The following is a 13,938-nucleotide window of genomic DNA, read 5'->3' on the forward strand; positions in this document are numbered from 1 at the left end:
CCTATGATTACAGGTGTGAGCTACAGGTGCTCTGTGTGTGAATGAACTATGTTAAGGAGACCTCTAGAACCCATGTAGAAACTGAGGAACGTCACCTGCACTCCCACCTGTTCACAGCTGGCACCTGTGGACACGTACATACAGACGCACTGTGCTCCACATCAGAGATCAGGCCCCACTGGCCCACCAACCCCCCTTCTCCCTGTGACACTGACATAACAGGAGGGAGATCCAGATCATTACCAGTGCATGTCCAGAAGAAAAAGATGGTTTCCTCCAGTCAGGTTTAGACCAACACCTCCAGCCAAGAGAGAGATCAGTATAACCTTCCAAAGGAAACACACCAGGGAGTTGATACAGGGGATGCAGTTTGGATCTTTGGGGTCCCCAAAAAGTCCACACGGTAAAGGCTTGGTCCCTCTCATAGTGCTATTCATGGGTGGTGGAACCTTCCGTGAGGTCTTTAGGACATGGGAGGAGGAGTAAGCGGAAGGAGACCCTGGCCTTCGGCCCTTTCCTCGGGCTCTTTCTCACTTTCCAGCCATGAACTGTGCTCTGCTGCACACTTGCCACAGGCCCCAAAGCAACAGGGCCAATGGGTGATGGATGAGCTCTTAACAGCAGGAGTCCGAACATGCTCTTCCTCCTCTGCGTAAGTAGACTATTGCAGATACTTGTTTCAGTGATAGAAAGATGGTAACAATAACTCAGGTTCAAGCCCAAGACCAAAACATGAGCCACAGGTCCGGATCAGATACCCTACTATGACGTACTAGAACCTTCAGAGGCTACCTCCTGCCTCCACTTGGAAACCTCCCCTCCTCCCTATGAATCTCAAAACACTGAAATATACGGGTACTGTCACTTAGAGCACAGTTAACATTCTATAATTCAATTATCTTAATTCTATCCATCCCACCCCTCCAGTGCTGCAGTAACTTTCCTACCACCAGCCACTAGCCAACTAAAGCTTCCTATTCTTCTTGTCTACAACCTGATGCATTCTCTTCCATACTTGCCCACAGCAAAGACCTGCCTCCCTGACAAATGTTCCCAATTGTAGCCAACCGTCTGAATCTCTTTCTAGGTTAGTCCTCATATCTTACTCTCTTTAGAGAACTTGTGCCCGCTGACAAGTCAATGTCTAATAAGCTCTAAAGATCTAGAGATTGAAGGTATGAGTATTTTAAAGTTATGTTGCTCTATTATCTCTAGAAAAACAAGAATAATTTCATGCTGCTGCTGTTTTTCTTTTCAGTTCCAGTGCTCAAACTTAAGGGCCTCACACTCAGCTTTTTGCCTATGGCTAGTGCTCTACCTCTTAAGCCATTCCTCCTGCCCAACTTTTTGTTGGTTAATTAGAGGTGGAGTCTCTCCTGGCTTTGAACCATAGTTCTCCAGCTCTCTGCTATCTAAGTAGCTGAAAGCCCGGCCAAGAGGCGGCAGCACCCGCTGTACCTGGGGGACTCTGGAGTGGTTAAAGGCCTCCACCAGGTCCATCCTCTGTTTGGGGTTGACAGAGCCGTCGATGGTGGCATGCGTCAGTCCGCGCTTCTTCAGGTGCAAGGCTACCACTTTCAGCATGCTGGTCCACTGCGAGACGATGACGCTGGGAAGGACAAAGTTCAAAGCAGTAAGCAGGCTCACCTGCATACTTCGTGTCTCTGCTAACCTTCAGCTTACTGACAAAAGCCTTCGTTGACCTTGGGGGAAGGCACCACACAGTCACGTGCAGAGGCTGGAGCTCTGGGGGCCAGCAGTGGGAAATGCTGCCCACCCCAGGGGTGGAGGGAGGCCCTTGGGGACGGGGGGACTCCATCTCTTCCCCAGCACCCGCTGCTTCCAGGCTCGACATGGGAATACATGTATTGCATTGCCTTCTACCACCCTCACCTTCTACCACAACGTCATCTCCCAATCTCAGACCTGACTCTCCAAACTCAGGAGCCAGCTAAAGCCTGTCTGTGCTTCTGAAGTAGTGACGTGAACCTAATGCAGGCACACATTTAAGGTCACACAGTGGGCTTGAACTCAGGACCTCCAGCTCTCAAGACTGGTGCTCTACCACTTGAGCCACACCTCCACTTCCAGCTTTCGGCTGGTTCATTGGAGATAAAGTCTCCTGGATGTCTGTCTGAAGTGGCTTTGAACCTCAGCCTCTTGAGTAACTAGGACTACAGAAATGTGTCACTGGCCTTGTGCTAATAAACAAAGTCAGAAAACATGGTGGCTAGACTCAAGTAACAACTCCAGCCTATTTTTCCTTGGGGGCTTAGTGTTCATGCAAGGTTCTGTGGTCCTGCTTTAAAGGAACACATCCCGTGACAGCAGCCCAACAACCAGCCCGAGGCTCCCACAGAGAACTAAAAATTCACTCAAGTATTTCCTAATATATAAATGTAAATACCCCCCCCCCACACACACACACAAACATAGCATAACAAATGACAAAACACCGTCTCCCCTTGTCTCCAGCTCAAGGAGACCACCAGCAGCTCTGTGTTGGCTCTGTTTGATGCTTCCTCCTCGGCTTCTCTGATTTTAGAGACTGTTTCACATGCCCAGCTCACTGTGCCTCTCTAGGCATATCTTTTCAGTGACTGCCAGGAATATTTCAGTTAGAAATCATAGAGGATTTGTTCTATGACCTCAGTACGTAGTGCAGAGCCTGGCTCAAGGTTCTTGACAGAAAAACTCCTTTATGACAATCAGCAGCAAACCTTCTTGTGTAATTCTAACCAAAACTTGGATAAGGAAGTAACACTCTTACCTCTTCTGAGTCCCTGAATTTCCTTGGATTGCCTCCAGTTCTGCCAGCAGCGATGACACCTGGAAAAGGGTTGCACTGGTGGTGTGGCTTCCACCACTGGCTTTCCTCCATCACCTCTCCCTGCATGACTGCAGTCTCCTCCTGCCGGCCTCTGGGCTCCTGCCTGGATCTGTCCTTATGCCATTCTCCCCTCTGTAGCCAGAAGGCTTCCCTGAAATGTAAGCTGGATGGGGCCCCGTCCTGACTTCCCCACTAAGGACGAGGCCCAAGGCACTTCAAGTGACCCGCGCACTCACGCAGTTGTAGCTCTCGCTGACTTACCCAGGCTCAGTTCTTAGTGCGCCATGTTTAAATGACACTTCAGTCACACTAGAATTCTTGCCCAAATGAGCCTCCCCTTTGTGTATTCTGTTCTCTTGGCCTTAAACATTATTCCCTGTCAGCCTAATATGACTTTTCGGCAGTTCTCCCCAAGCCCAAAAAGTATGAGTTGGGTAATGACTGCCAACAGACCCACAACTGCTCGTAGCGCCCATGTCTCTATCTCACAGTCCTAATCTGGAAATAGGTGCGCCTCATGACACCTCGTCACTGCTTACTGATCCTGACCTTCTCCCAGGACTGAGATGCTCTAGGCAAAGGCAGCACATGTCTGGCTCATTTCTGTTCTTCTAGCCCCTAGGACATTATTTACCACCAGGTACTATCCTAAGAGTCTTCAGAAGATAACAGGGGAGCTATACCCACTTTGACTGCTCTAATTTCACTGGAGAAGACCTGTCCAGCTTCAATGCAGGCTCTCCAGGCATTTACCCAGAGGCTCTAGGGCCCACTCACTGCAAACAGGCAGTTAGACATGTGGGCAAGCCTCTGGAGCAGAACTGCCTTCATTCTTCTGACCTCTCAGAAGACCCTAGAAAGCTGGGCACTGGTGGCTCATTCTTGTAATCCTAGATACTCTGAGGCTGAGATCACAGTATGAAGCTAGCTGGGGCAGGAAAGTCTATGAGACTCCTATCTCCAATGAACTGCAAAAAACTGGAAGTAGAGCTGTGGCTCAAGTGGTAGAGTGTTAGTTTTGCGCAAATAAGGCCAAAGGACAATACCTAGGACCTGAGTTTCAGGCCCAGTATCAGCAGTATCTCCCCCCCCCCCCCCCCGCCAAAAAACCCCAAGTTCTCTTAGTAGAGAAGAGAGGAGGGATGGAAGCACCTTGGTGCTCTCTCGCGTGTCTTCAAAGAGCTCCCCATTGAAGCGTGCGCCATTGAGGGACACAGTGGGAGCTGAGTCAGAGTCTCGGAGCTCAGACAAGGTGAGAGCGCCAAGCTGCTCTTCCAGGGACAGAACAAGGCCTTCACTCTTCAGCTCTGTTGGATCCAGGGCCTAGAACAGGAAGAAGGGGTTGAGCAGGGAAGGCAGCAAGGCATATATTACTTGTGGATAAGGTTTCTTGATTCAGGAAACAATGTTTTGAAATTTATCTTTCCTAACTCTTCAGAAAACCCTACTCAAGAAGTAGAGGTGTGGCTCAAGTGGTAGACTGCCAGCCTTGAGTCAAAAAGCCAAGCAAAAGCAAGACAGTTTGAATTCAAGCCCCAGTACAGGCACGTGCACATGTGCGCACGTGCACATGTGCACACGTGCTCACACACGCACACGTGCTCACACACGCACAAATGCATGCATGGAGACACACACACCCACACACACACACGAGACCCACGAAAAGTGTGGTCTTGAAAGTTTCTAATCAGATCAAAGATAAATGATTTTTTTTCAGACTTGCCAGGCAGATGACGCATTTTTCCTAGCTAGAATAATTCAGGTAAGTGAGGGACTACATCACCACAGCCTGAGGCAGCACGTGCTCCTAGAGTTTAGGTGGGCTTTTACCCAACGTAAAAGCAATGCTGCAATTTGTTTAGCCACTTGAATTTTCCTATCAAACCTAAAAGCCTCAATTCTGAACAATGCTAGCAAAATCAGCATTATTCTAGCATTATTCTGAAACAGCAAAGCCTTCACAAGTACCATTTCCCATTCCTAAACAATCCAGTACTCTAATAAAAACGTACTCTCTCCAATGCCACATCATCAAGATTAACATAACCTGAACTGACCCAAATAAGTTCTTCCCTGTCCCACCTCGAAGGGAACCAGAACTGACCCCACCCATGGGACCACTCACAGCCCAGACCCCAAGCCCGGAGGTGATAGCCAGAGACGAGGCCCACCCAGCCATAGCTGCTTCTCACCGACTTCAGTAAGGAAAGATGGCAGCAGCACTGGCGGAGTCTCAGCAGCTGGGAGAGGATGTGCACAGTACTGGGGGTCCCGGAGCTAGCAGTCGAGTGGTGCCCAGGCCCATGGGAGCCAAACTCCTGAGCCACTGCCAAGAGAGAAGATGAACCCAGGAGATGGCGGTTTAGAAAAGACATCTGGAGGAGGAACTAAATCCTATTTGGTCTGCAATCCGGTAATTTAGGAATAATGCATATCTGTAACATTTAAAAGCCAAATGACTCTTCTTCGTGAGTAAAGCAAATTTCCTGAGCAATGTCAGGAAGCGGAAGTTGCCAGGTCTTATGTATGTGATAAAAGCACCTGGCTCTGGTGGGAAGGCCTTGGCCTCACTCTGCTCCCTCAAGGGATGGAGCCCCACTTTTGCTGGTGGACACACCTGGAGCGCCCTGGCTCACCTCGAAGGAATGGGTTATTGGGGTTCCTTTCAGGTGGGCTGCCTCTGCTCTCTTGTCTCTTCAGATAGGACTGCAGCGCTGACCTGCCTCAAATCAAACAGAAAACGCCCACATGCCATCACTAAACAGAACAGGCTGGCGAGGGTCACTGCTGAACCGTGCTTAGAATGCGCAGGGCAGATGCGGTCCTGGGCATCAGCAAAGATGCCATGCTTGCAGCAAACATCCGTCAAAAGTAGTAATTACTCAAAAACACAGGAAAAAAAATCTCACCAGGTTACTGGTGCCTCACACCTGTAATCCTAGTGACTCATGAGACTGATCTCTAAGGATTATGGTTTCAAGCCAGCCAAGGCAGACAAATTCAAAAGACTCTTGTCTCCATTTAACCAGCAAAACAAACAGCCGGAAGTGGAGGTGTGGCACAAGTGGTCAAACAGCAAGCAGCTTTGAGTAAAAACGCTAAGTAAGCCAGGCACTGGTGGCTCATGCCTGTAATCCTAGCTGAGATCTGAGGATTGCAGTTCAAACCAAGTTTAGGCAGAAAAGTCCCCGTGAGACTCTTATCTCCAATTAACTCCCAGAAAAACAGAAGTGGTGTTGTGGCTCAAGTGGTAAGAATGCTAGCCTTGAGCACAAAGAGGCTCCTGGACAGCAACCAAACCCTGAGTTCAAGCCCCACAACTAACCAGAAGAAAAGCTAAGCAATAACATGAGGCTCAGAATTCAAGCCCCAGTACTAGAATACATATGCCCACACAAGCATGCACACACATGTACACACACATCTCCACTACATGTTGATTAGCATACATTGGCAGGACAAAGGGTTCACTGTGGTGATTCCACAGATCTGTAGAACAAGTTCACCTCCTTTATATTCCCTCCCCACTCCCCTTTTCAGTAAATGTTCGGCTTCAATATGATCTCTTTGTGTGTGCATGTATGCATACCCTCATCTGCCCTCTTCCATTTTTACAAGAACCAGCTAGCGTGAGAGGGGTATGAGCGCTGCAGCGCAGTGAGAGGGAGTCTGGAATCCAGGGAAGGGAAATAGGCAAGAGTGTAAAGAACCAACACCATGAAGGATGATTACACCAGCTTTTGTTTCATTTTCCAATTCAGGTGACATGCTAGCTGACAGGCTAATAGTCAAAGAGATATGTTTTCCTAATGGACTCTCAAGAGGACAGACAGATCCCCATACTCTAAATTTAGTTTTTCTTTTTTGGCAATGCTGGGGTTTGAACTCAGGGCTGTGTTCTAGGCAAGTGCTACATCACCCAAGCCATTTTTGCTTTAGCTATTTTCTAGGTAGGTTCTTGCTTTTTCTTGTCCAAGGTAGCCTAGACTTTAGCTGAAATGGCAAATGCACACCACACCCAGCTTTCTTCACTGAGATGGGGTCTTGTAAATGTTTGCTTGGATTGACCTCAAACCAGGATCCTCCTAGTCTCTGCTTTTAAGTAACTAGGACTGCAGGTATGCGCCATGGCACCCAGCCCCTCCATACCCTTTGTTTCCTATGAAAGGAAGGCAGTGAAGAATAGGCTCAAAACTCACCTTCAATGTACATCAGGCAGAGGTGAGGTAGGGAAGAGAGGGGAAAAGGGAGATTAAAAGGGAACAGAGGCAAGTGACGCATCTACGCCATCAGCACAGTTAAGGAAATGCGGCCCTGCTCTCACTCCCAAGCAGACAGGAATGAGACAACGCAATTTCAGAAGGAACGTCCTCTCATACCGGGATCTTGCAAAAAAGACATTGTACACGGTCTGTTCATCTTCAGAAAGCTTTAGCTGGTGCAGCTGAAACTCCCGCTGGGGAAGCATCACCTAGAAGAGAAAGAGGAAGATGGTGTGAGCTGAGTGCCACAGAGCAAATTGCCAGGAAGTCTGGCCCACCCTGGAAAGCAGCACCAGTGTGGCTGAGACTGGACAGCCAAGACAGCTGTCTGGGGCCTCCCTGGGCGGAACTGGGGGGCTCAGGCCCTAAAGTCTGGCAAGTAGTTAGCCCCCCCTGGACCTCCTTCCCTGGCCTCAGCAGAGATGGTGTAAATGTAATTACCAAGGGTTTACCCATGGCATCCAGCTGGTCTTTCGTTCTCCTCAGCAGGAGGCTCTTGGTTAGGATGCTCAACCGTTCTCCTCCCTTCTTAGATCCATTGTCCACCTGACTTTTCCACACACTGAACTCATCAAATGGAGAGCAGCGCAGAAATCTTTTTTTTTTTTTTTAAAAAGTGGTGAGGAGGGGACACAAAGTAGGGGAAGGACAAACATGAGAGAATGGGGTCAGTGTGCACAGTAAAACATCAGACAGAAACAGATCATCACAATTCGGGTTACACTTTCATTGTGCCATTTTAAACAGTATTCATAGAAAAATCTCAGCTAGGCAGATCAAAAGATCCAGATCAATAATGAAAAACACTGTAGAAATGTGAACATCATCTTAACAGTATCTACAGGGTCACAACAGGACAGAGAAGAATAGCTAGAAATTATTCCTAAAGTTTCAAAGGCAATCAAAGAAATTCCATAGCCTCTTATGATCTGCCTTAACAAAGTATTTACTTACTTTTGTGCAGGTCTTTGGATTTGAACTCAGACCTCGTGCTCTCTTGGCTTTTTCATTATATATCTCCAGTTAAGGGGCTTAGCACTCTACCACTTGAGCCACAGTGTCACTTCTAGCCTTTTCTCTTTCTGTGGTACTGAGGAATCAAACCCAGGGTCTCATGCATGCTAGGCAAGCAGTCTACCACTAAGCTACATTCCCAGCCCAGAAGTTAAGTATTTTAAACTTAGCATTGTAGCCGGATGCTGGTGGCTTATGCCTGTAATCATAGCTACTCAGGAGGCTGAGATCTGAGGATCGAGGTTCAAAGCCAGCCCGGGCAGGAAATTCTGTGAGACTCTTATCTCCAATAAACCACTAGAAAACCGGGAGTAGCACTGTGGCTCAAGTGGTAGCGCACTTGCCTTGAGCTGAAGAGCACAGGGACAGAGTTCAAGCCCCACAACTGATCCCCCGCCCCCCCCCCCACCAAAAAATCAAGTCAGCATTCTTTCCTGTTTGCCTCACATCATTTGTAAGGCTGACCCTAGTCTGTGTTTAAGGCAGAAATAACCCTAACCCAAACCATTTACCATACTGAAGACACCTTTTGCTTCCCCTGATTCAACTTGCCTTACCGTTTTGCATATGCAAGGGCTGGATGTAACCACAGCCAGCCAATCAGTAATTCTTGATCATATGTATTCATTCTTTAGCCCTTAAAGGTTGCACAGTGGCTATCTGCTACAGAACAGATAATGTGGCACACACTGGAGGCCACTGAGAGACAAGCACTGACGAAGACTGGAGGCCGGCGGCCACTCACTTGAGCAGCGAGTACATATCCAGCAGGTTATTCTGAATGGGGGTGCCGGTAACGGCCCAGCGGGCCTGGGCTTGAAGCTTGCACACGGCAACGGATGCCTGCACTCGGGGGTTCTTCACACTGTGAGCTTCATCCAGTATGACCCTGGCCCACATTACCTGGAACAAAGGTGCTGGAACACCCTGGAAGGAGCAAGGGTGAGGGGAACATGGAATGCTGGGGGTAGGAGAGGAAGGAGGGGAAAGGGAGAAGTGAGGAGGAGCCCTCTCCCATGCCCCCCTCTCCTCCCAGTCACTGGGGATGCACTCTAATCCCTAGGTGGCTTGGACAATCTCAGTAAACTCAGTTACAAGCCAGGGGAGCCTGAGCCGTTCAAATGCCTAGGTCCCTTCAGTCTGTCCCAGAGCTAAAGATGCCAAAAATGTTTTCTAATTTGAAGGTCTGGGTGTTTCTCTTGATGCCAGTACTGGGACTTAGACTCGGGGTCTTGTGCTTTTGCTCAGCTCTTTTGCTCAAGGCTGGTGCTCTACCATTTGAGCCACAGCACCATTTTTGGATTTTTGCCTGGTTCATTGATGATTAGAGTCCCTTGGATTAGTCTGCCTAGTTTGGCTTCGAACCACAATCCTCAGGTCTCAAACCTCCTGAGTAGCTAGGCTTACAGGTGTTGAGACACAGGTCCTTGGCCTTAACTTGTGTGGAGCACATGGGTAGCAAAGATGGCGCTGGGAGAGAGTAAAGTGGGCAGAGCCCAATTGATCTTCCGATCAGTGCCTAACCAGCCCGTGAAGGCTCAGGTGAATGATAGGGTGTGACCTTGACAGTGACTGGTTCCTCTTCCTCCCTTGCCATGCCACCCGCCCTTTTTGTCTTTAAAAGGGGCTGCTCTCTGTTAATAAACGAGTTTTCTACCTGCTGGATTTGGCTCCCCGCTGTGTCTGATTGTCTCCTGGGCTGAGGGAGGCTGGGGAACAGGGGAGTGCCGCACTTACCTTTCTTCGGACCCCGTCCGTCTTTCGTGGGACAGACGAAGACCCAACAAACTTGAATTTTATTCTTTCAACCACATTTCAGCAATGGCTCTAAACGAGGATTTCTCCGGGTATTAAATCTTTACTAAAAAATCTACTTTAAAGTGTAAGGTACTAAACTGGATGCAAAGGGCAGTTCCAACTCAAGGAATTCAGATTCCAGCTGGAAGCTAAAGGTGAAGACCATACTGCACATATACAGGTCACAGGAGATAACATGGGACAGGAACAGCAGGGCTGAGCCATGAGTACCTGCCACACCAGTCCTGAGGCAGCAGCGTAGCCACACAGGAGACCCAGCCTCACAGCCCACACACAAGGCTACGCCATTGGTAAGCACTGGGCAGCAGGAGGCACTCAGCCAGATGGTGGCAACTGAGTGGGTCCTGCCTCAAGGATTCCTGAAGCAGGTGGAAACAGACACAGCCTGAGGAGAGGATTGGGGCACAGTGCTGCATTCAAGGGGCAGAGTAAGGACAGGGCGTGGCAGCCTGTGTTCAGGGGAGGGGTGAGGAGGGACATCTGGGGTAGGCCAAGGTCACAGAGTGCCAACATATCATGTAAAGGAATTTGGGATTTTTCCTGAAAGCAGTGGAGAGCACGGGAGGCTGGTTATCTGTAAGACAGCAGGCTGCCCAGGGGCTGCAACAGCATTCTAGAGAGTCCCCAATTCAGAAACCTATGAATATCCTATAAAATCATATACTCTTAGTAAAGATCAGTTCTCACACCAGGCACTGGTGGCTCACAACTATAATACTAACTACTCAGGAGGCTGAGATCTGAGGACTGTGATTCACAAACAGCCAGGCAGGAAAGTCTGGAGCTCTTATCTCCAATTAGCCACCAAATAGTCAGAAGTGGAGCTGTGACTCAAGTGGTAGAGCACCAGCCTTGGGCAGAAAGTTTAAGGGACAGTGCCCAACCCTTGAGTTCAAACCCCAGTACCAGAATATACATATATACATACATATATACATATACACACGTAAACAAATAAATAATGAAAACAAGTAAGCAAGTAAATAAATAGCCAGACACAATACCAAGTATCAACACTGAAGCTGTGGATACCCCATCAGGTGCCACGTGGTCCCACCCCCACATCCCGGCCTCCCGAGCCTCACCTGCACACTGAGGGCTGCACCTGGCACTTCCCCCTCCTGCTTTTCTTCCGGAATCTCCTTGGCTAGGAGACTGTACGTAGTTATTACGATGTCATACGTAGACAGGCTGCAGAGACAAGACATAAGGAGAACAGTACATGATCCGTCTGTGGACAAGAGAGGCAGATCTGAGTGGGCTAAAAGAACAGATAGCAGAACTGACTAATCTGGGTCTTTCTCCCCCGCCCCCACACCTCCCCTCCTCCCCCACATCTACACACAAGTCTGGAGAAGCAAATTTTACTACTTGGCCTTTTCTACCTCTTAGCTCTGATTGCTTCACTCTAGCTAAAAAAGCCTCCTCTCCTTTTCCAGTGAGCCACAGAGGTGAAACTGTAGCTGAGGTCATGTAAAGCCTGGTGAGAACTGGCCAGGACAGAAAGCAAGGCAGGGCTGGGAACTGATTTCAATGACGACTCAGGATGGACGATGCCAAAATCCCAGAAAAGAGGAAATCCTCCCAGCGCAGCCCCCTCACAGCGAAGGTACAGTCTCCCCTCTCCTCCACTCTGTAATGGACTGTGAAGACCCAGCAATCAGATCACACGCTCAAAGTTTTGAGTTCACCTTGCCAACACCATGCAGAGATTCCCATTAGAGGCACAAATCTTATTCCAGTGAAGCTTACCGATGACCACATGGACCCATGTGACATGCCTTCTGCAGAGGCAGCGATGGCTACATGCTGCCCTAGTATCCCTCATGGAAGGCAGAACGGAGAACCAGTCCAGAGCCAGCTGCAGAGCCAGCTTCACACAAGGGGACAACCAAATGAGAGCCACCTTATTCTAAGGAAAGACTCCGAACAAAGGCACCTTACAGCATTCTGCCAAAGGCCATGTGCCAGCCGGTGCTGCCGATACCCTGTGCCTGTCAAAGTGAGGGCTGGCACAAGCCTCAGCTCAGCAGTCTGGCAGCGTACTCCTGAGAGACCGCTGCCAGTTCTTTCTGAGATTAAACATCTAATATAAAGGTTGGAGAAACTTCTTAGAAGTAGAAACAACTTTGCTCCTATCTTTCATTAGAGTAGCAAGTATTTATCTCAGAGTATTATGTCATAATTAGAAGATATTCCTTTGAAACCAAACCAAATATTCCTTTGAAACCGGAACAGCTAAGCCACCGAGAGCTTGTCTAGCAAGGACAAGGCCCTGGATCCAAACTGCAGCGCTGCCAACAACCCCTCCAAAACCTTGATAACATTGGTAAAACTAAGATTAGCAGCTGGGGTGCCTACCCTTCCTTCCTAGTACCCCTTAAAGAATTTGAAGTTAGGTCTAAACATTTGACACTTTTTTTCTTTTCTCTTTTTTTCTTTTTTTTGTTGGTCATGGGGTTTGAACTCTGGGCCTGAGTGCTGTCCCTCAGTTCTTCAGCTCAAGGTTAGCACTCTACCACTTGAGCCACAGTGCCACTTCTGTTTTTCTGGTGGTTTATTGGCGATAAGAGTCTTACAGCCTTGCCTGCCTGGCCTGGCTTTGAATCGCAATCCTTAGATCTCAGCCTCTTGACTAGTGAGGATTACAGGTGTGAGCCACCAGTGCTTGGCTTCTCTATTGTTTTCTTTTGTCTCTTTCCCCCACCCCCTCTCCCTTTTCTCTTCTCTGTTTGTGTCTTGAATTTTTTTATTTGCAGTTTTGGGAATCAAACTTGGGGCCTTGTACATGCTAGGCAAGGGCTCTACCACTGAGCTATGCCTCCAGCCAGACTCAAGTCTAAAAGTTCTTGGATGGTTTATATATGAAAAACAGAGTCACGAGTATACATAAAAACACAGCCTACAGAATCTAAACATTTGATTTAATCACGAACTCTGCAAGACTGAGATGGTTCCATTTCCATTTACAGAAGAAACAGAACAAGAGTTCTAGAACCAGAACTTCAGCAACCAAGGGATTCTGTGGCATTTCCTCATTTACCAGGGTATGCTGCTGCCATCTGGTGGATGACTCTTGGCACTGCAGCTATTGTTGGTGACCCTTACAAGGACATAGCAACGTTACCACCACTGGATCTCCAGATTCCTTAGGAGAGGCAAAGGTTTGGTGAATGGGAGCAAAATTCCATCTGCTCTTGGTCTGCATCAATGGTGACTAAGTGCAGAGCTGGGAAACAAGAGGGTCCCCAGGACTAGGCCAAGCCGCTGGGCCCTCCGATGGCTGTGTGCATACTTACACTTTGGCATGTCGATTCCGGTTCGGCCCATGGTAGAGATAGACTCTCAGTCGGCTACTGTTCACCCGTTTCTCTACCTCACTTCTCCAGTGATGGATCAGGGAAGCTGGACAGACAATCAGTGTTCCATGGGAAGTGAAGCTGGCAGAGCCTGGGAAAAGAAAACCAGGAATCAGCCACAGCTGCTTCTCTCCACTGGCTTTGCACCTTCTGTCAATCCTTCTTCTACACAGAGCTGACAGCAGAACGGGAGATGGAAGAAATGATCTTTTAAACCAAAACACTTCACCATTTTCTCCTATAAGAGGGCAAGGCAACAGCTTGAGCTACAAGTGAAAATCCCTCAAAAAGAAAAAGAACTAGGTACCAGTGGCTCATGCCTATAATTCCAGCTACTTAGGAGGCTGAGATCTGATCACAGTTCAAAGCTAGCCAAGGCAAAAAGTCCATGAGACTCTTCTCTCCAATTAGCCAGCAAAAGGCCAGAAGTGGAGCTATGGCTCAAGCAGTGGAGCATCAGCCAGCCTTGAGTGAAATAGCTAAGCGACAGCACTCCAAGTTCAAGTTCCAGTATTGGTACAAATAAAAAGAATTACTATGAATAATCTAAGTCTTCTAAAGCCCTGGCTCTCTCCTTAATTTTCTTCTGTCACAGATAAAGCTAAGTTTATAATAAAAGGAAACACAGTCACTATAACAACACACACAGCCT

General features: G+C 48.3%; 1 protein-coding gene across 2 annotated transcripts in view; it reads right to left on the reverse strand.

Moving 5' to 3' along the window:
• The window catches only part of Ttf2 (transcription termination factor 2), a 28,309-nt gene that overhangs the window by 2,731 nt on the left and 11,640 nt on the right, over positions 1-13,938 (reverse strand). For both annotated transcript variants that reach the window (XM_042692259.1, XM_042692258.1), the window contains exons 11-21: positions 13,227-13,377; positions 11,013-11,118; positions 8,855-9,036; positions 7,537-7,690; positions 7,213-7,304; positions 5,470-5,552; positions 5,026-5,159; positions 3,983-4,153; positions 2,771-2,829; positions 1,459-1,609; positions 244-326 (exon numbers count right to left, since the gene is read on the reverse strand). In XM_042692259.1, the coding sequence (XP_042548193.1) occupies positions 244-326; positions 1,459-1,609; positions 2,771-2,829; positions 3,983-4,153; positions 5,026-5,159; positions 5,470-5,552; positions 7,213-7,304; positions 7,537-7,690; positions 8,855-9,036; positions 11,013-11,118; positions 13,227-13,377 (1,366 nt within the window). The remainder of the gene's footprint in view (positions 1-243; positions 327-1,458; positions 1,610-2,770; positions 2,830-3,982; positions 4,154-5,025; positions 5,160-5,469; positions 5,553-7,212; positions 7,305-7,536; positions 7,691-8,854; positions 9,037-11,012; positions 11,119-13,226; positions 13,378-13,938) is intronic.

The sequence above is a fragment of the Dipodomys spectabilis genome, unplaced genomic scaffold, assembly GCF_019054845.1.
Source record: "Dipodomys spectabilis isolate Male_0828 unplaced genomic scaffold, ASM1905484v1 ptg000148l, whole genome shotgun sequence".
NCBI classification, from domain to species: Eukaryota; Metazoa; Chordata; class Mammalia; order Rodentia; family Heteromyidae; genus Dipodomys; species Dipodomys spectabilis.